This window comes from Polyergus mexicanus, unplaced genomic scaffold (genome assembly GCF_030449975.1).
Source record: "Polyergus mexicanus isolate NDT 795.1 unplaced genomic scaffold, iyPolMexi1.0 SCAF_15, whole genome shotgun sequence".
Classification (NCBI taxonomy): domain Eukaryota; kingdom Metazoa; phylum Arthropoda; class Insecta; order Hymenoptera; family Formicidae; genus Polyergus; species Polyergus mexicanus.
In genome coordinates this window covers 542,477-558,589 of record NW_027223335.1, presented here as the reverse complement: position 1 = coordinate 558,589, position 16,113 = coordinate 542,477, and the positions used below count along the sequence as shown (strand labels likewise).

Here is a 16,113-nt window from a genome sequence, read left to right as displayed (position 1 = left end):
ATTATCGTGATAAAAATTTTACTAGATAGGGATCAACGTCGAGATGTCGATTTTCTCGGCGTAATTATTTTTCGGCATATTACTACGCTTTCTCGGATGCTGCCGAAAAAGATGGTTTTCGTAAATTTCCTTTCGAACGAATATCACGCGACCGCGAACATTTCGAGGTCATCCCCTGCGAATTCTCTAGGTCGAATTTATAGCGTAAACGCGCGCTTCTTAATCTCGCAACTTGGTGGTGCACCCGACGCGATGACAATGTCGATGACAACACGCTTGCGATACTCGGCGCGGCGTGCGTTCATCAACGTATGCGTGTATATACGTACATGTGCGCGCACATACGCGCGTTATTACGGCAGGAACGTGTTCGCTCGGTCACTTGTACGAGAAAGAGCGCGAGAGTCGGCGAGTGAATAAATGAGTCGGAGGAGCGGATAGACGGTAGGAGGGAAGATAGGGGAAGGGGGGGGAGTGAAAAAGCGTGCGAGGAAGAGAGAAAGTGAGAGTGAGCGAGCGAGCGAGGGTGTGAGAAGGGAGACAGCGAGAAAGAGAGAAAAAGGTATCGCGTCTTTTCACACGAGGTAGAGTACGCGAATAGAGAGAAGGCTTAACGGACGTAAAGAGGGGGGGAGGAGGCGAAAGAAGGACGGAACGCGAGTGGAGGAGGATAAGGACAGGGTCTGCGAGAGCGAGACGGCGATAACGGCGCGACGAGAGAGACGAGAGGGCGAGAGAAAGAAAGAGATAGACGCGATGGGAGTGAGACGGAGGGAGGTATATACGACGAGAGGGAGTGAGTCGCGCGGCTGCGTCATGTTCTCAACGAACTGGGTCAGTAGGTCTCCCCACCCCGCGCGCGCTTACCGCGTCGCACGTCTACCGCTGCGCGTATACACACAGGCGCGGACGCTGGTTGCGCTGCCGGGGAGTGCCAACGGCGTTGCTGTTGACCCAGCCGCGCGCGTCCGCACGTACGTGGCCCGATGCCGCGACACTTGGCCCGCACCACGCCGCGCTTCTACCTGCGACGATATTGTCTCTATCTGGTATCGGTATTCTCTGTCTCTCTCTCTCTCTTTCTCTACGCTCTTGAAAGCAAGAGTCATTTTCTCCGACGCGCGCGCGACTCGTTCTCGCGAATCTGATCTCTCGCCTCTTCGATTCGAGATTCATCCGCGCGCGTGTCAAGTGCCGAAAAAAATCTCGGTCCTGCCCGACACATTCGCGGAATGCGTCTTACGTCATTCGCAGGACCGGTCGCTTTCTCGGTTGCCGACTGCGAGAATTCCTCCTCCTCCCGCTCTTCGCTTCGCGCAGCCCGATCGCTTCGTTGTACTACTCGTTTTCAAAACTCGTCCGCGTGTTGCGTACATGGTCGAAAATTCGACTTGGAAATCCTAGACGTTTGAGAAGCATCGATGATGAAGGTACCAACAACGAGACGACGACATCGACGACGCTCTCGCATGCTCGCGGACAATATTTCTCCGGCCGACATAGACCTGGTTCCGTAAGTAGGTCATCCCCCCCCCCGCCATCGGTCGCGCAACCTCCTTCTCACCGCTCTCCCTCCTTCCCTTCCTCCCCCCCTCTCCCATCGGTATCTTCGACCGCGGCAATACCAGCGGCAATCCGTCCGCCTGCTCTCTGCCGCGACCGCGTGCTACTCGACCCTACCTCCCTCCCTCCCTCCCTCTCAGGCGGCACCCTCCACTCGGCGTCGGGTACCTGGCCGCGCGCGGTGGCATGCGCTGCTGAATCACTTTCACTTATGCCGTGCGCTGTGTTGGTTACACTCGGTGCGCGCGATCTCTCTCTCTCTCTCTCTCTCTCTCTTCCCCCCTCAGTCTCTATCTCTCTCTTTCTCGCCTCTCGTTGCCCGTCGGTAAAGGGACACGCGCGCCTTCTCTCTATACCCACCGAAACGCCGAAGGAGCCTGACAGTAGTGCGCGCCTCGGCACCGTTCTCTCCGTGCACGGTTTCGTCAAATTTTCCAGTCCACCGTCGTCGTCACGAACGTCGTCGTGGCATCGTCGCGCGTCATAATCGTAAAACGTATCGTCGCGCGCGAAACAAGCGTCGCTCCGTTTTTCTTCTTTCCCCTTTTGAAAAGGCGCCCGCTGGCAGTAGTAACGTGCGATCGCGTCTCGCGTTATCTCGGGACGGGAGTGCGCGACGTGTGAACAGAGAAGCCAACAGCGGCATCATCGCGTTTACAACGACAATTCGTTATACACCCTGGGACGCGATCGTGGGTCGTCATCGCGTCGTCGTCCACGACGTTGTTACCGCTGCACGCTCGCGGTGATACGTCACGTATGCCGTGTCCCGCAAAGGCGGCCTCCCCGGCAGTCTCTACCTATCTATCTACCTACCTACCTACCTATCTATCTACCTACCTACCTACCTACCTACCTACCAACCAACCAACCTACCTACCTACCTACCTACCTACCTACCTACCTACCTACCTACCAACCTACCTACCTACCTACCTACCTACCTACTCCATGTACCGACCATAGGGGGACGGAGGAGGGGAGAGCGGGCCCTTCGGGAAGGCAACGAGTCGAGAAGACGACTAGTCGTACGCAGATACGCCAACTGTCAAGTCGTGCGGTCTCGGGCTCCGATTCGTCGTCATCGTGCGCGCATCCATCTCGCTCGTTTATTCGTCAACTCACTCTCGTTTGTGTCGTGCCGGTACAATAGTTAATCGAATCCATAGTGTATTCTCGCGCGCGACACGTTAGTCGTAGCGTGCTTTTGTATACAATCGGTATCGAACGTAACGCGTCACATTGTTGACAATCGTTGACACGGTACAGATTGTCGTTTTGTCATCGTTTTCGCGCGTGTCCGTCCTTCCGTCTCGAGCCGCACGCCAGTAATCGCGTTTCTCTCGTTCGTGGTGCGTGGACGGACGTTTTACCGTAAAACACGATCTCATCTACATTGTGCACGGCGATAAGGTTGGATTACAGTGACAGACGGCACCTTGGTGTGTTGTTTACTGCTTTGTTCCGACAGTGTGTCGAATGTTGTTGGCGCGCGAGCATCGACAATTATATTACGATCATGTCTCGGACGTAGTAGCCCCGTCAAGTCTTAGCGACGAGATTCGTATACGTGTACGTTTGGTGGTGTACGATGATTTTTCTCGATAAATCTGTGTAATTCGTGAGAGAAAGAAATAGAGAGAGGGTGAGACTCTAGTGATCGATAAATATTTTTCGTGCCACGGGAAACCGAGTCCGAGAGTGTGTGTTTTCTCTTCCCGTGTGCGCGGGATAGCTGCTCCCACTTTATCCCTTTGTTACCGATTTGTTGTCATCGACATCGTCGTCGTCGTCGTCGTCATCATCATTGTCATTGATGGCGACGTCAACGGGTGCACCAGGTCGCGTTTCGAGAACGTTAAACGATTGACGCGCCGTCATCAGTCCTCTCGCCGGAGATCTCGCTACGATCGACGTCTCGCGAACATGACGAACCCAACGGGGAATAGGGATACGTCGATGTAATTTATTAATACTCCGGTAATCGACGCGCGCAATCGTACATTGTAGTGTCCAGCGAGAAATTCGGCAAAGATTCGACAAAGTCGAAAGCGAGCGAACGAACGAACAAACGGCGGCATCCGAAGTAAAGGCTCGATAGCTGATTTATATATGTGCCGATACACGTGCACGTCCCTGCGGCGTGCGCTGCTTCTCGCGCAAGGGTGATATGTTATTGGAGATGGAGCAGCATTCGGGCTTGATATCCCTAAACATGTCGCCGTTCCACCTGAGTCCGCAGGGCAGCCCGCAGGCTGCCGGGCAGCAACCTCCGCAGCAACAACCGCAGCCGCACTATGGCTCCTCGCCTTACGGTAATTGCGCGCAGAGTTCGCCGTCGCCCATGTGCCACCAGCAGCCGCAGACTCAGTCGCAACAGCAACAAATGTCGGCGCAATCGCAGGGCGGCGGCATGTCAAACTTTGAACCCAATTTCTACGAGGTTGCCGATGATAACCGATGTCCCATGTGCGGTCATAAGAATATGTCCAATTATCAATATGGCCTGTTTACGTGCGATAACTGTAAGGGTTTCTTCAAGCGCAATAGTTCGCCGTGTAGCAGCAAAAAGGTCTACGCGTGTCTTTTTTCCCCTACGGGGGGTGGTAGTGGCGGCGGCGGCGGCGGCGGAGGCGGCGGAGGCGGCGGAGGTGGTAGCGATAACGGCGGCTGCGGCGCGTCCTCGTCGTTTGAGATTTGCGCCAACAAGAAGGTGTACACGTGTCTGTTCCCGCCAACAGGAGCCGGAAGCGGCAACGGCGCCTGCGGTGGTACGTCCGCCGGTCTGGAAGGTAACGGCGGAGGTGGAGGTTATACCGGCAGCAGCGGCAACGGCAGCGGTGCGGCCACTGCCGCCGGTGGTCCAGGCGCGGCTAACGTCGCGATCAGCGGAGCAGGCGGTGGCGGAGGCAGCGGAGGCGGTAGCGGACCCGGCGTCGCCGCATCGGGAAGCGGCAACGTCGCCGCCGGTGCGGTTCCTACCGGCGGTACCCTATGCCATCCCGGACTAGGCCAGGTCGGCGTCGTAACGGGCTCGATACCGTGCCCGTCCGAGTTTCCGGATACCAAGGACATCATCATCGAAGAACTGTGCCCGGTTTGCGGCGATAAGGTGTCGGGCTATCACTACGGTTTACTCACGTGCGAGTCCTGCAAGGGTTTCTTCAAGCGCACCGTCCAAAACAAGAAGGTATACACCTGCGTTGCCGAGAGATCCTGCCACATTGACAAGACGCAGCGGAAACGATGTCCCTTCTGTCGTTTTCAAAAGTGCCTCGAGGTCGGCATGAAGCTCGAGGGTGAGTTGCTCTTTTACAGTGAGACTATTAAACTAGATATACATTATCGGAGAACGAACGAGCAGCGAAGAAAAAAAAAAGAAACGCGAGAAAACAATTTTTCAAACATTATCTGAAACTTTCTTTACCGCCTTATGAGCGAATACGACTTGAACGTGAATCGAATGTTAACAGACGCTTTGTTTGTATTCGCTATGGCGTAAACATCTTCTGATTTAACGGCGAAAATTTGCATTCGTTGATCGTTTGTTCACTCACTAGGTAATATTCACTTTTAAATCTACGTCGGAAATGCAAGATGATTAAAAAAAAAAAAATAATAATAATAAAAGATAAAATGCTAAAGAAACAGTTTCAAGTAAATTGGAGAAAAATTCTATACAATCTTTCAAAAGCACATTATAAGTTTATGCTATAAACATCGGGGAAAAGGAATAACAGAAAGGGGATAAATAACAACACTAGAATTTAAGTATATTTGTATATTAGAAAGATGATTTATATATCGTATATGTAAGAAAAATGCCTACAGGCATATAGTATTTTGCATTTTTAATAGTCCGAGTTATAAGTGACGTCTGACATCATCACAACGTAATTTGCGAGATAACCTCCGAAGGACAGAAAAATATTATCATTAACGTTAAAATTTAATTAACATTAAGAAGATATATATATATATATATAACTTTGCCAAAATATCCGATTTAATTTGTAGTATAAATGAATAGTGATCAGTAATTATTAATATTAATGTCATAAAAACATCGTACGCAATATATTTTGTCGTATAACATTATTAGACGTCCGGATGTAAACGAAGGTTTGTTAAAATTGAATTAATCCATTGAATCGGAACGAGTATAGATCTATAATAAATTACAAAGAACGCGAAAAGATTTTTTTTATCTATACTTTTATCTGATACTTATAATGTGTGGACAAAAAAAGATATATTTTATGTGTATATACATAGTTTAAGAATTCTAATTATTGCATGCCACACAGTATAGTTACGTCGCGAAAAAGAATATTTTATTCATATAATTTTGTGAAACTGTATACAGGATGTGCCCCTTCCGGCCAGACTGAGATTTTGTAGGAAATTTAATTCTGAAGAAAAAGTTTTCTATAGACGTGATTCGAAAAATGCTTCCTTAAAAAGTTAGCGCTCAAAAATCTCTGAAATCACTGTTATTTTATACATTTTTTACAAATATCAGGGAAAGTATGCGTTTTTTTAGCAAAAAGTATCGAAACAAAAGTTGTAGAGAATTAAATTATCTTTCGAATGAGATGAAAGTGATCGTAGTTCGCTCCATAGATTTTGAAATAAACCAGTTAATAACAAATTTCAAATATACCGAAAGTATTTTTCTCGGCTATCGACGGTTGCTCGAAAACCTATGGAAGGAACTATATGAACTTTGATCTCATTTGAAAGATAATTTAATTCTCTACAACTTTTGTTTCGATACTTTTTGTTAAAAAACGCATACTTTTCCTAATATTTGTAAAAAATGTATAAAATAACAATGATTTTAAAGGTTTTTGGGCGCTAACTTTTTAACGAAGTATTTTTCGATCCATGTTTATAGGAAACTTTTTGTTCGGAATTAAATTTCTCATAAAACTTCCAAGTCTAGTCGGAACGTTTGGACTCACCCTGTATACTATACATAACATTTTAGAACGGTGACATTATAATTCCGATAAGTAAATTACACGATAATGGTTATCGTTTTAGTCGCGATGATAGCGTCATACTTAATGCATTTTGTATATAACCGATAACAACTTATAATAATGTATGTTGATCTTTGCAAAACGGAAAATTTCGTTATAGCAAATATTACATATCTTTAAATTCGTACATTAAATCTATGTATATCTATTATCTATTATCGCCGTATAAAAAGGACTATCTATGACGTATAGTCTCGTGCGGAGCATGATAAAATGCAAATCTTTTTTTCGTTATCACGAATAAAAAGCGCGCTCTCCGTGAATAGCCGATTCCGCGACGCGTACATAATCTCGCGTAATTTATCGACCGCATCGCGTCATTTTAATAATTTCGCCTTTTACTTTCACCGCGCGAGCCGTGTTTTCCCACCGACACAGCGATCCGGTGTGTGTCATCGGCGTTACATCGTATGTATTGTATATATAAAGAGTCTCATGTTATCTCCTATATATGCAATACCTCCGCACGTGCTTGCGCCGTTAAGCATACGTCAAAAGTGGTTTACGCGCACGCGGACGTCGCGAACGCCGTCGTCGTCGTCTTCATCATCCTCATCGTTGTCGTTGGTCGTGCTCAAGTCTCGTCCCGACCGAACATTTTCGCGCCACGCTCGTACGAATTTAATCTTGTTATACGCACACATAGGTTTTGCGATTCTGTGCTCTCTTTCGTCGTTTCGAAGCTCGGGGACGCGCGCTCGACGATGGCAAACGATGGCACGTATCTCTTATAGTCGCGAATCGATCGAGCCCCCGCGCCTCCTCCTCGCGATATTTCAGTCAACGAAGAAGAAGCGGTCGTTACTACATGCCGGACAAACGAAATTACGTCACGGCTGGCACTAGTAACACGATTACGCGTCATTATTCCACGTGCTTACATTTGACCTCATTTAACGCCTACGTTAACAATTTTTCTTTAATTAGCAAGCATTATTTTTATATACGTGTGTGTATAAAGGAGAAATATTCTACGCGCAAAAAATCTCTCCTCTCTCATAATTGAAGTATTGTAATTAAATCTGCTAGAGTATTCTTGCTATATAATAATTTTCTCATTCCTAATTATCTTAATTCGAGACAAGTTGGACAAGTCAATACACAGAATTAGTCATATGTATATATATGCCGTATAATAAAGTTAAATTAGATACATATGCGTCGGATCGATGCTCCAATTGCGATGCGCATCGCGCCGCTTACGATAGCGTGGTATTCTTGAAAACGCGGAGTTTAGGGCTCGTCGCTGTTAAGCGAGACGGTAATTTAGTTTGTAGCGTCTAATGCAATTCGAGTAACTGGGTCTAGGCCCTCAAGGCCCAACGATTAAGCGAATCTCGAAACAGTCTCTGTCGCAATTGCCGCTTTCGCACACCGTTTTCCACGACGTTTCTATGACGGCAAAGGGAGGGATGGAAGGGGGGGGGGGGGAGGGAGATTGCTTAACGCGGAAAGTTTCCAGAGTGCTTGCGAGCGTTTACGAAAGGAAAGAGTTTCCTTACGCGCGCTAACTATCTACAAATATAAAGATAAGATTCGCGCCGGTGAAAATTGCGCTTAAAATGACGTTTTTCGATACGCGATCGGTCGGTTTATCGACAAGAACTGCGTCGATCTACGAAAAGTAATTAAGCTGAAATACGAACGAGTGCAATTTTGCGAAGGAGATCGTCGATAAGAGATCGTGAATTTGATAATCGTAATATTATCGGCTCGTAATATCACACGCAGCTAAGTGATAATGTCGTCATCGCGATTGAACGCTGCGACAGAATAATAAATGTACAATGCGAGGAAATAAAAATCGCCGTCTGATTTTTTTTTTTTTTTTTTTCTTATTGTGTGCGCGCGGACGTCGTTACTATATTCGATATTTCAACTTTTTTTTTTCCCTCTCGTTGTTCGTCATAGATTTGATAAATATTCCTACTCTCGTCGAAAATACCATCATTTGTAATATCGCTCGGAAATCGATTGTCGTTTGACGTTCGATTAATTATCGCGGTTTTTTAAATCGGCATGTGCCTGCTTTCTCGAATAATTCACGGTGAAATTGAAAAGTCGAGTTGTCGAAGCCGCGATTGTGAAGGAAATACGACGAGGCACACTTGTAGTAATCGCGCGATAACACCTGTCACGGATCTGCAGCAAAAACTCGCCGTTTTTAACGACGCGGGGATAAGGCTTGTTCGGTATAAAACAAGCGGTTTCGCGTTACGGCATTATAAATTTCATTTGGAATTCATTTCGTGCCAGCGATGAACTCGTCGGACGAGACATTCGCGTTTATGACAAGATTTCCGGGACGCGTTGAAGGACATGTCCATACTGATCGAGTAACGAGTAACAATTAGTATTATAGCCTCGTGAAAATTAATTTACTTTATACTAAAAAAATTAATTTACTTTATACTTTATACTAAATGATTATATCACAAATATGATTTCTTAATCTTTCTTTAAATAATAATATAAAGTCTATTCGATATTACAACGAAAATATTAATATGCCTTAAATGTATAAAATATATATACTGTAATTCCTTCGCGTTAACGAGAAATTAATTACTTTTTAAATTTATAATCTATTATGATAATCTCGAAGAAATTTTGCAGGCAATTATTGATTCGTATTCTTATCTCGCATTTATTTCTAATCTTGCTAAATAAATTAGTTTCGTTAACTTATTTTTATTTAAATAAAATCATTCATCATTACGACTATTTTATCTGTTTAATATAAATATTGTGATTGGGAATATTATATTTAACGTACTCCGTAGATCCGGGAATAGCCTTTTGACCGAAAGATATTATTGTATATTGATGGAGAAAGATATAATTACAATTTTTTATCTCATTCTCCTAGCATTTTAATGTATATCGAAAGTTGTTAAATGTGGCGCGAGAGAGAACGAAATTCCTCGCTCCCGATATTATTTAACGTGTCGCGAAACGGTGCGCTTTTGCGCAATTTACAAGCACGTACATATACGCAATAAAGTGCCAACGCTCAGGTTTCAGTCTCGCAGGTGCAAACAATTTTCTCGACGGTTAAGTACATGAACTTATCTATTTTCGTACCGATGACGAAGCTATTTTACTCTTTTCGCCAGATAGTTCATTATCATAATATATTGTATTTGCGCCTAGATTCCTCCATTTGATCCTTGAGGAGAACTTAACAGCCAAATATTTCCCGGATTGTGACAATGGATAATTTCTTGAGACGTTTCCACGCGATTGTTCCTCCCGCTCAGGGATATACTATTTATTAATTAGAAATGTATAAGCAATATTTTTTACGCGTGTCGCTGAAACTAATATTGAAATGAAAAATATTCATGCATGTAAATATACGCGTACAACTTGTATATCGAGGTAAAAGACTAGCCTAACCCGCGAGGTAGACTGTCACGTAGGCAGGCTCTCCTTATCAAAATTACGTTCAAATAGCGGCGATAAACAAAAACGTAGTTTCGCATTCGACTCAGTGAATGCAACGCGAGTGAAATATATTGTCCGTTGGCATATATTTTGGCAGAAACGTGAGACAGAAGAGACTACATTCGAAGAGTGTAGAGAATCTTAGAATTTTTTTTTTTTTTTTTTTTTTATAAAATTTAAAGATTATCGTAGAATTATTGAGTTTCGCGACACAAAGTATCTTTTATAAGATCTTTTATTAAAATATCTTTTATTATAGCGCAACATTATAAAGCGAGATTGAATAGAGTAATATCACACAAGATAGAAATAACGGTATAATTAGTATAAAAGTCACCCCCGCATCTTCTTCTCGCTCGATCGTTCGTTTCAAAAGAATAACGCAGCATTCTCTTCTCTCTTCTCTCTCTCTCTCTCTCTCTCTCTCTCTCTCTCTCTCTCTCGTTAAGGTTGACCTATCATTTTTATCAACAGCATACGTTACATATTTTATCGCTACTATTTTCATTATTACCGGAAAGGTTTTGGTGTAATGACCGATATTAAAAAATGATAATAACTATCTCTATATATAAATATACGTCGGCATAGCCGATGCCGGAAGGGGATCGCGCGTGTGTCGTCAAGAAATTATACCGTTTTTATCGGGGGATTTTAAAGGCAGGATAGTATTTCATGACGATCGTTCGCGGCCACGGGAACGCCTTCCGTCGTGCGAACGTGCGCAACACGTTGGAGCGAGGCTCGTTAATCCTTTTGCAGCGTAATAAGACACACACACACACACATGCATACAAATAAACATATACATATATATATATAGTGAGTCCCGAGATCGATAGAGAGGTAAAAACTGTAATTTCCGTTCGCGATGAAATGAAGCGCAAGAAGTCATCTTCCGACTCGAGAGCCGAGACAAGCTCGCATACTCGTCGGCTCATCAACGCGAGATGAGAACCCCTCGCCACGAAACTAGACGTTCTTTGTTTACGATTGGCTGTCGCGTACAAAAGGGTCCCCGAGTAGTCGGTACCGAGTGCACGTGCATGTCGAGACGCGGTCGGGAACATGTCGCGATTCCGCTCGGTGGCAGCAATTTTATTCCCCGGCTCGCTCGTACAAACGTGTCTATATATAGAGGAGGAGGCGAAACTTCCTTAGCTTCTCTGCGCGTTCATGGGAACTTTTTTAAACTCTCCGGCCGACTCACGTGATGGTGAGACTTGAATGTTGAATTAAAAAAGAGATTTTTTGATCGGTTCGCGATTTTCTGTGTCGAAAGTGTTGCGGTCGTAAGCGGATGCGCGTAAAAAATATTAAACCCAACATTTCTACCTTTTTTTTTTTTTTTTTTTTTTTTTGGATGATTTTAAACGCACCATAAAACGAACTAAAAAATATATAAAAATATGATCTCTAGTGCTCGGTACAATATTTAACTTTTAAAGAAGCTTCGTTTGTCGAAATTAAAATGTCAGTGAAAATAACGAGTTACGCAAAATTATTTTTCTTCATTTTATAGTTTACTAAATTGTATCAAAACAGGAAGAGAACTTTTATAGATATACAATATTTCTTTGTTATAGTCAACCCCTATTTTAAAATGTAAATAGGGATTTACATTTTATCGTATGCGATCATTGATATACGAGATAAAAATACATGAATATTCTGTATAAAATATCGATAAATGTGCGTAATATGTATCCTTAGAAATACAATATATATACGGTAATAAAAAAAAGAAGTTGACTTACTATTAATGTGCAAATTTTGCTTCTTCACCGGCCTTATTTCTCGATATACATATTACTTCCTCGAGATCGGGAAAATACACGAATATATCTATCGAGTCTCAAGGCGGACAAAGACAAATTTATCTTAAGGCGTTTTATTAGCGTTTGAATTCATAATCGCTCGGCCCCTCGCGGTCTATATATTGCGCAATTAAAATCTAGAAATTTGAGGTAGGACGCACTTTCTTACGCGTCCATGTAATTACCCACGGGTGAAAGCCTTTCGACCGTAGATCCGGCAGTTTCTTTTAGATAGTCGAAATATGTTTCGACTATTATTATCGACAACGTAATTGATGGTATTAAGAATCAGAATCTACAAAATGGAGCAATTTTGAAGATACACTCTCAGAAAGGATTTCTGATAACGAGACAAAAAATATTCTTGACGTATTTAATCGTATCGCAACCTTATGCGGTATAAAAATAAAACAATTTTAAAATTAAATCGATAATTCCTTTTCTTCTCTCTCGAATTAAATAAGATTGTCTTACTATCTTGAGACAAGAGTAACGTATACGAATCTAAGCTTATATATTCTTGCATTTAGAATAACTTGATGTTAGCGCCACAATAGTCGGCGCGAAACCGATACGCGGTGGCGTTACTAGGCATTTTATTCTAGATTTAAGAATTTTCCATTTAAGATTAAAATATTCCTTTTTCAATAATAAATATGATCGTCGCTATATCGATCCTATTTTATGATAGATTGAAGAGTAATAGCGTTAGATCCGGAGATCTTTTCTGTGGGTGTCACATTATGTCAGAGAAACTTCACACCAAGTCACACGTTTTATAGAAAAATTTGTTACAATAATATCCAAGGCATTTTATCTACAAAGGAAAAATTGAATTTTTACGGTTCTCCATTAGAGAGTCGAATTTTTGTTGGAAAGATTTACTATCTCCATTACATACTGCTGAAATATACCGTTATGAAGAGGGTATTTTCCCAAAAGTCTTCCTATTATTTCAAAAAAGTGAAAACATGGTTTACTTTAAAGTATTTATGACATAACAATAAGAACTAAAAATAACTTCAAAGAAAATTGACATTTTTCAAGTGAAACTCCAACTCGATTTTCTCTTATAAGGATAGTCAAATACGGGGCCGTATCCCTGTTAAGATCGAGCTTATTTATAGAATTTTTCGTCTACCGATAAAATTTCATCTGCCCGGACTAAATTACGTACGCTCTATTAATTGTGTTTTTCGCGGAGGTACGGTAAGCGACGAGCTTTAATAAATGTTAATAAGTACGGAGGGTTTGAAAGGGTGAGCTTGCCACATCGTCGATTCGCTCGTGTATTCGGAACGAAATGCGAAAAATTGTCACCGACGACAATTTCGCAAATATCAAACGTAATATAAGTGTATCGACATTATTTTATTTACAAAAGGTGCGAATTTATAATCGCACCTCGCGGCGCGAAACGATCGGTTGCTCGCGGCGCATCGAAACCAGTTTGGTGAACACAAAAACGGTTCTTTTTCATCACCGAACTCGCGGATATCTTCTACATTTCTGTGTTTCAAGGTCGTGCAACGCGCATTCGTGTTCAAGATCGCTTTAACAACGACGGCGATTGTTCGCGAGTATTTCGCGATCGGTTACCTCTTTCATTTGTCGAACATGGTCTTGAGTTTCTGACAAAGTTGAACTTTTCTGACGAAAATATACGCGCATAGTCATGTTTTTTTTTTTTTTTTTTATCAGTTTATCGAACATCTTTAATCCTCCTGTCGCACCAAATCTTACTATGTATCCTGATATGCGTATTCTTCTCTTTACGCAATATTTTTAAAAGAAAATACTCCTTATGTGAAATTTTCTAAATCTGAGAAGAAAACATTTCGAAAGAAGTTTGTACTCTTGAGCCTATTGCTGCTATTATCGGAATAAATTTTTCCAGATAAATTTCTCTTCCTTGATAAGTGTTTCAAAATTAATTTCTTTTTAACATCTAGTTTTATGATTTTAAATTAATTATTAAATAAAAATTTTCTTGGAAATTTAATTTAATTTAATTTAATTTAAATGTGTGAACATTTTATTCGTATCATTATATTATTGTAATTATGATGAAGATGATTATGATACAATGGATCTACCATATATGTGAATGTTAATATTATATCAAATAATAAAAATACGCGTGAGATGATTGATATTTTTATCAAATTTAAACAGCTGTACGCTATCTTCACAATCGCACTAGTCAATTTACTCTACGCAAAATAATAAACAATAGTTTGAAAAATTAATTTCTTTATCAAGCGTCAAGTGAAATAGGAAAATTTTTTATCTTTCTCTTCTTGACGCCACACATTTGCCTCTTCTATTGCTAAACTTATCATGACCAGCCTTGGTTGGGTATATCTAGATAGAACATGTGTGCAATGATAAAATGTAGTTCGTCATTTACGATTTTGTAGTATTTTTTTTTAATATTATTATTCATTATAAATCTTTGAAAATTTTATTAGAAATTAAGATTGATGATAATAATTGACTATAACATAAGTAAGAACATGAATTTATTTAGCGATTCAGGTCAAGATTTAACATAATCCGAAAATCATGAGGTAACGAGAATTACATAAGTTTACATTAGAGGGGGGGGGGGGGAATAGAAAGAACGATAAACGCGATGAACAATTTTTTACTCCGCGTAAATGATGATAAAAATATGTAAAATTTTATAAAAATAAAGTAGGTCAAATTTCGTAAAACCCCCGCAGTGGGCGTCGTCCGTGAAGATTTCAGAAAGGGGGACACGTTTTCGGAAACTCGGACACAGCTGTGGTCATCCTGGGAAACTAACGCGATACCGGGTATAACGGAAATCGTGTGCGGCATGCGCCTTTATTTAGAAACTCACGAATTTCATAATTATTGCATTATGTCGCAAGTCGGTACCTGTGTGCGCCTACTGTGTGTACCTGGTGTCCGTCCGTCCATTCGTCTGTCCGTCTGTCCGTCCGTTCATCCATCCATCCATCCATCCGTCTTACCCGACGCTTGTATTCGACTCCTACCTTTGTGCCGCGCTGGTGGGAGGGAAAGGTTAAATTGAGGGGGACAGAAGATTGTGTAATACCCTCGTTGAGCGAAGTCTCATCGTCTTCTTTTCTTCGACGCTTTTACTTCTTTCTCGGCTTGCGGGTGCACGTACGCACGCGAATGCCGCGAATTCGCATCGAATGCACGGAGGGACGGGGTCCCCCTGTCGTTATATATTACGTAAGCATTATTTCGTCGCGATAATAGCTCGTCGCGTATTAGCGTATCATTAATTGAAACGCCTGCTATCGGGACGGGCAGGTGCACGGATATAGATATTTAGATTTCGATCTTGCTTATAATAGTCTTATTGACTTTTTTATTATCTTAATTTAAACTTTGACAAATTTTGTTAACACGAAGAGAGAGAGAGAGATTCGAAACATAGTATAATCAGAATTATTATACGCTTTTTGTGTCTCTATCTCTCTATTTTGATATTTTCCTATTTATTATATTTTTCAATTTTACTACATAAGACTTCTGTATGCGGGATTGTTAATTAATATTTTTATTGGTATATTTATCAAGAGGATTTTTTAGAAATTCTAAAAAATATGAATATATATAAATGCACTTGGACGCTGCCATCCTCTTTGTTCGGGTAATGTGTGTGCGTGTGTCCCTTTTTTTTCGCGCTCTTTCGCAATACGCGCCTCGCTAACATCGTGTCGCCGCGGCCGAGTATGTCGTGTCACTCGGTGGGATCCCAGAGCCGCGCGATTGGGCGAGCTTAGTCACATGGTCACTGATTAATTTCTGACGGGGAGAATGTGACGTCACGTTGGGCCCCGTGGACCAGATTCGCCGAGTTGGATTTCCCTTTCTTTTCGATGCACGCGTACACGCGCTCCTATACTCTCTCTTTCTCCCTCATCGAAGATGAGGCGTCCCGAGATCGCTCTTATTAACGTGAACCGTAAACCGGATATAGATTGTACTCTTCGAAAGGCTCGCGGTCGCGTGGTAACGTGCGCGAAAGTGTTCCACGCAAACGAATATCTGAATGAACGACGTAAATAGTCCGCGATATACACTCCGTCACCGATGTTATCTGTTACGTGTACGTAAATAGAGCGAGAGAGATGAAGCCAATAGGTAATAGGATAGTTTTACTGTGCATTATTGCGCTCTAATTTAAAAATCTATGCTTTCTTCGACGTATATGGGTTTAAGATTATTTCGCGATCTTT

At 42.3% G+C, this 16,113-nt stretch overlaps 1 protein-coding gene across 2 annotated transcripts in view; it reads left to right on the top strand.

Moving 5' to 3' along the window:
• Nucleotides 1-16,113, top strand: part of Ftz-f1 (ftz transcription factor 1) — a 68,926-nt gene that overhangs the window by 39,437 nt on the left and 13,376 nt on the right. Inside the window, exon 2 of one of the 2 annotated variants that reach the window (XM_070308205.1) lies at nucleotides 4,305-4,862. In XM_070308205.1, coding sequence (XP_070164306.1) covers nucleotides 4,305-4,862 — 558 coding nt within the window. Of the gene's footprint in view, nucleotides 1-838; nucleotides 4,863-16,113 lie in introns of those variants that run through there. The other variant, XM_070308204.1, reaches the window with a different exon arrangement.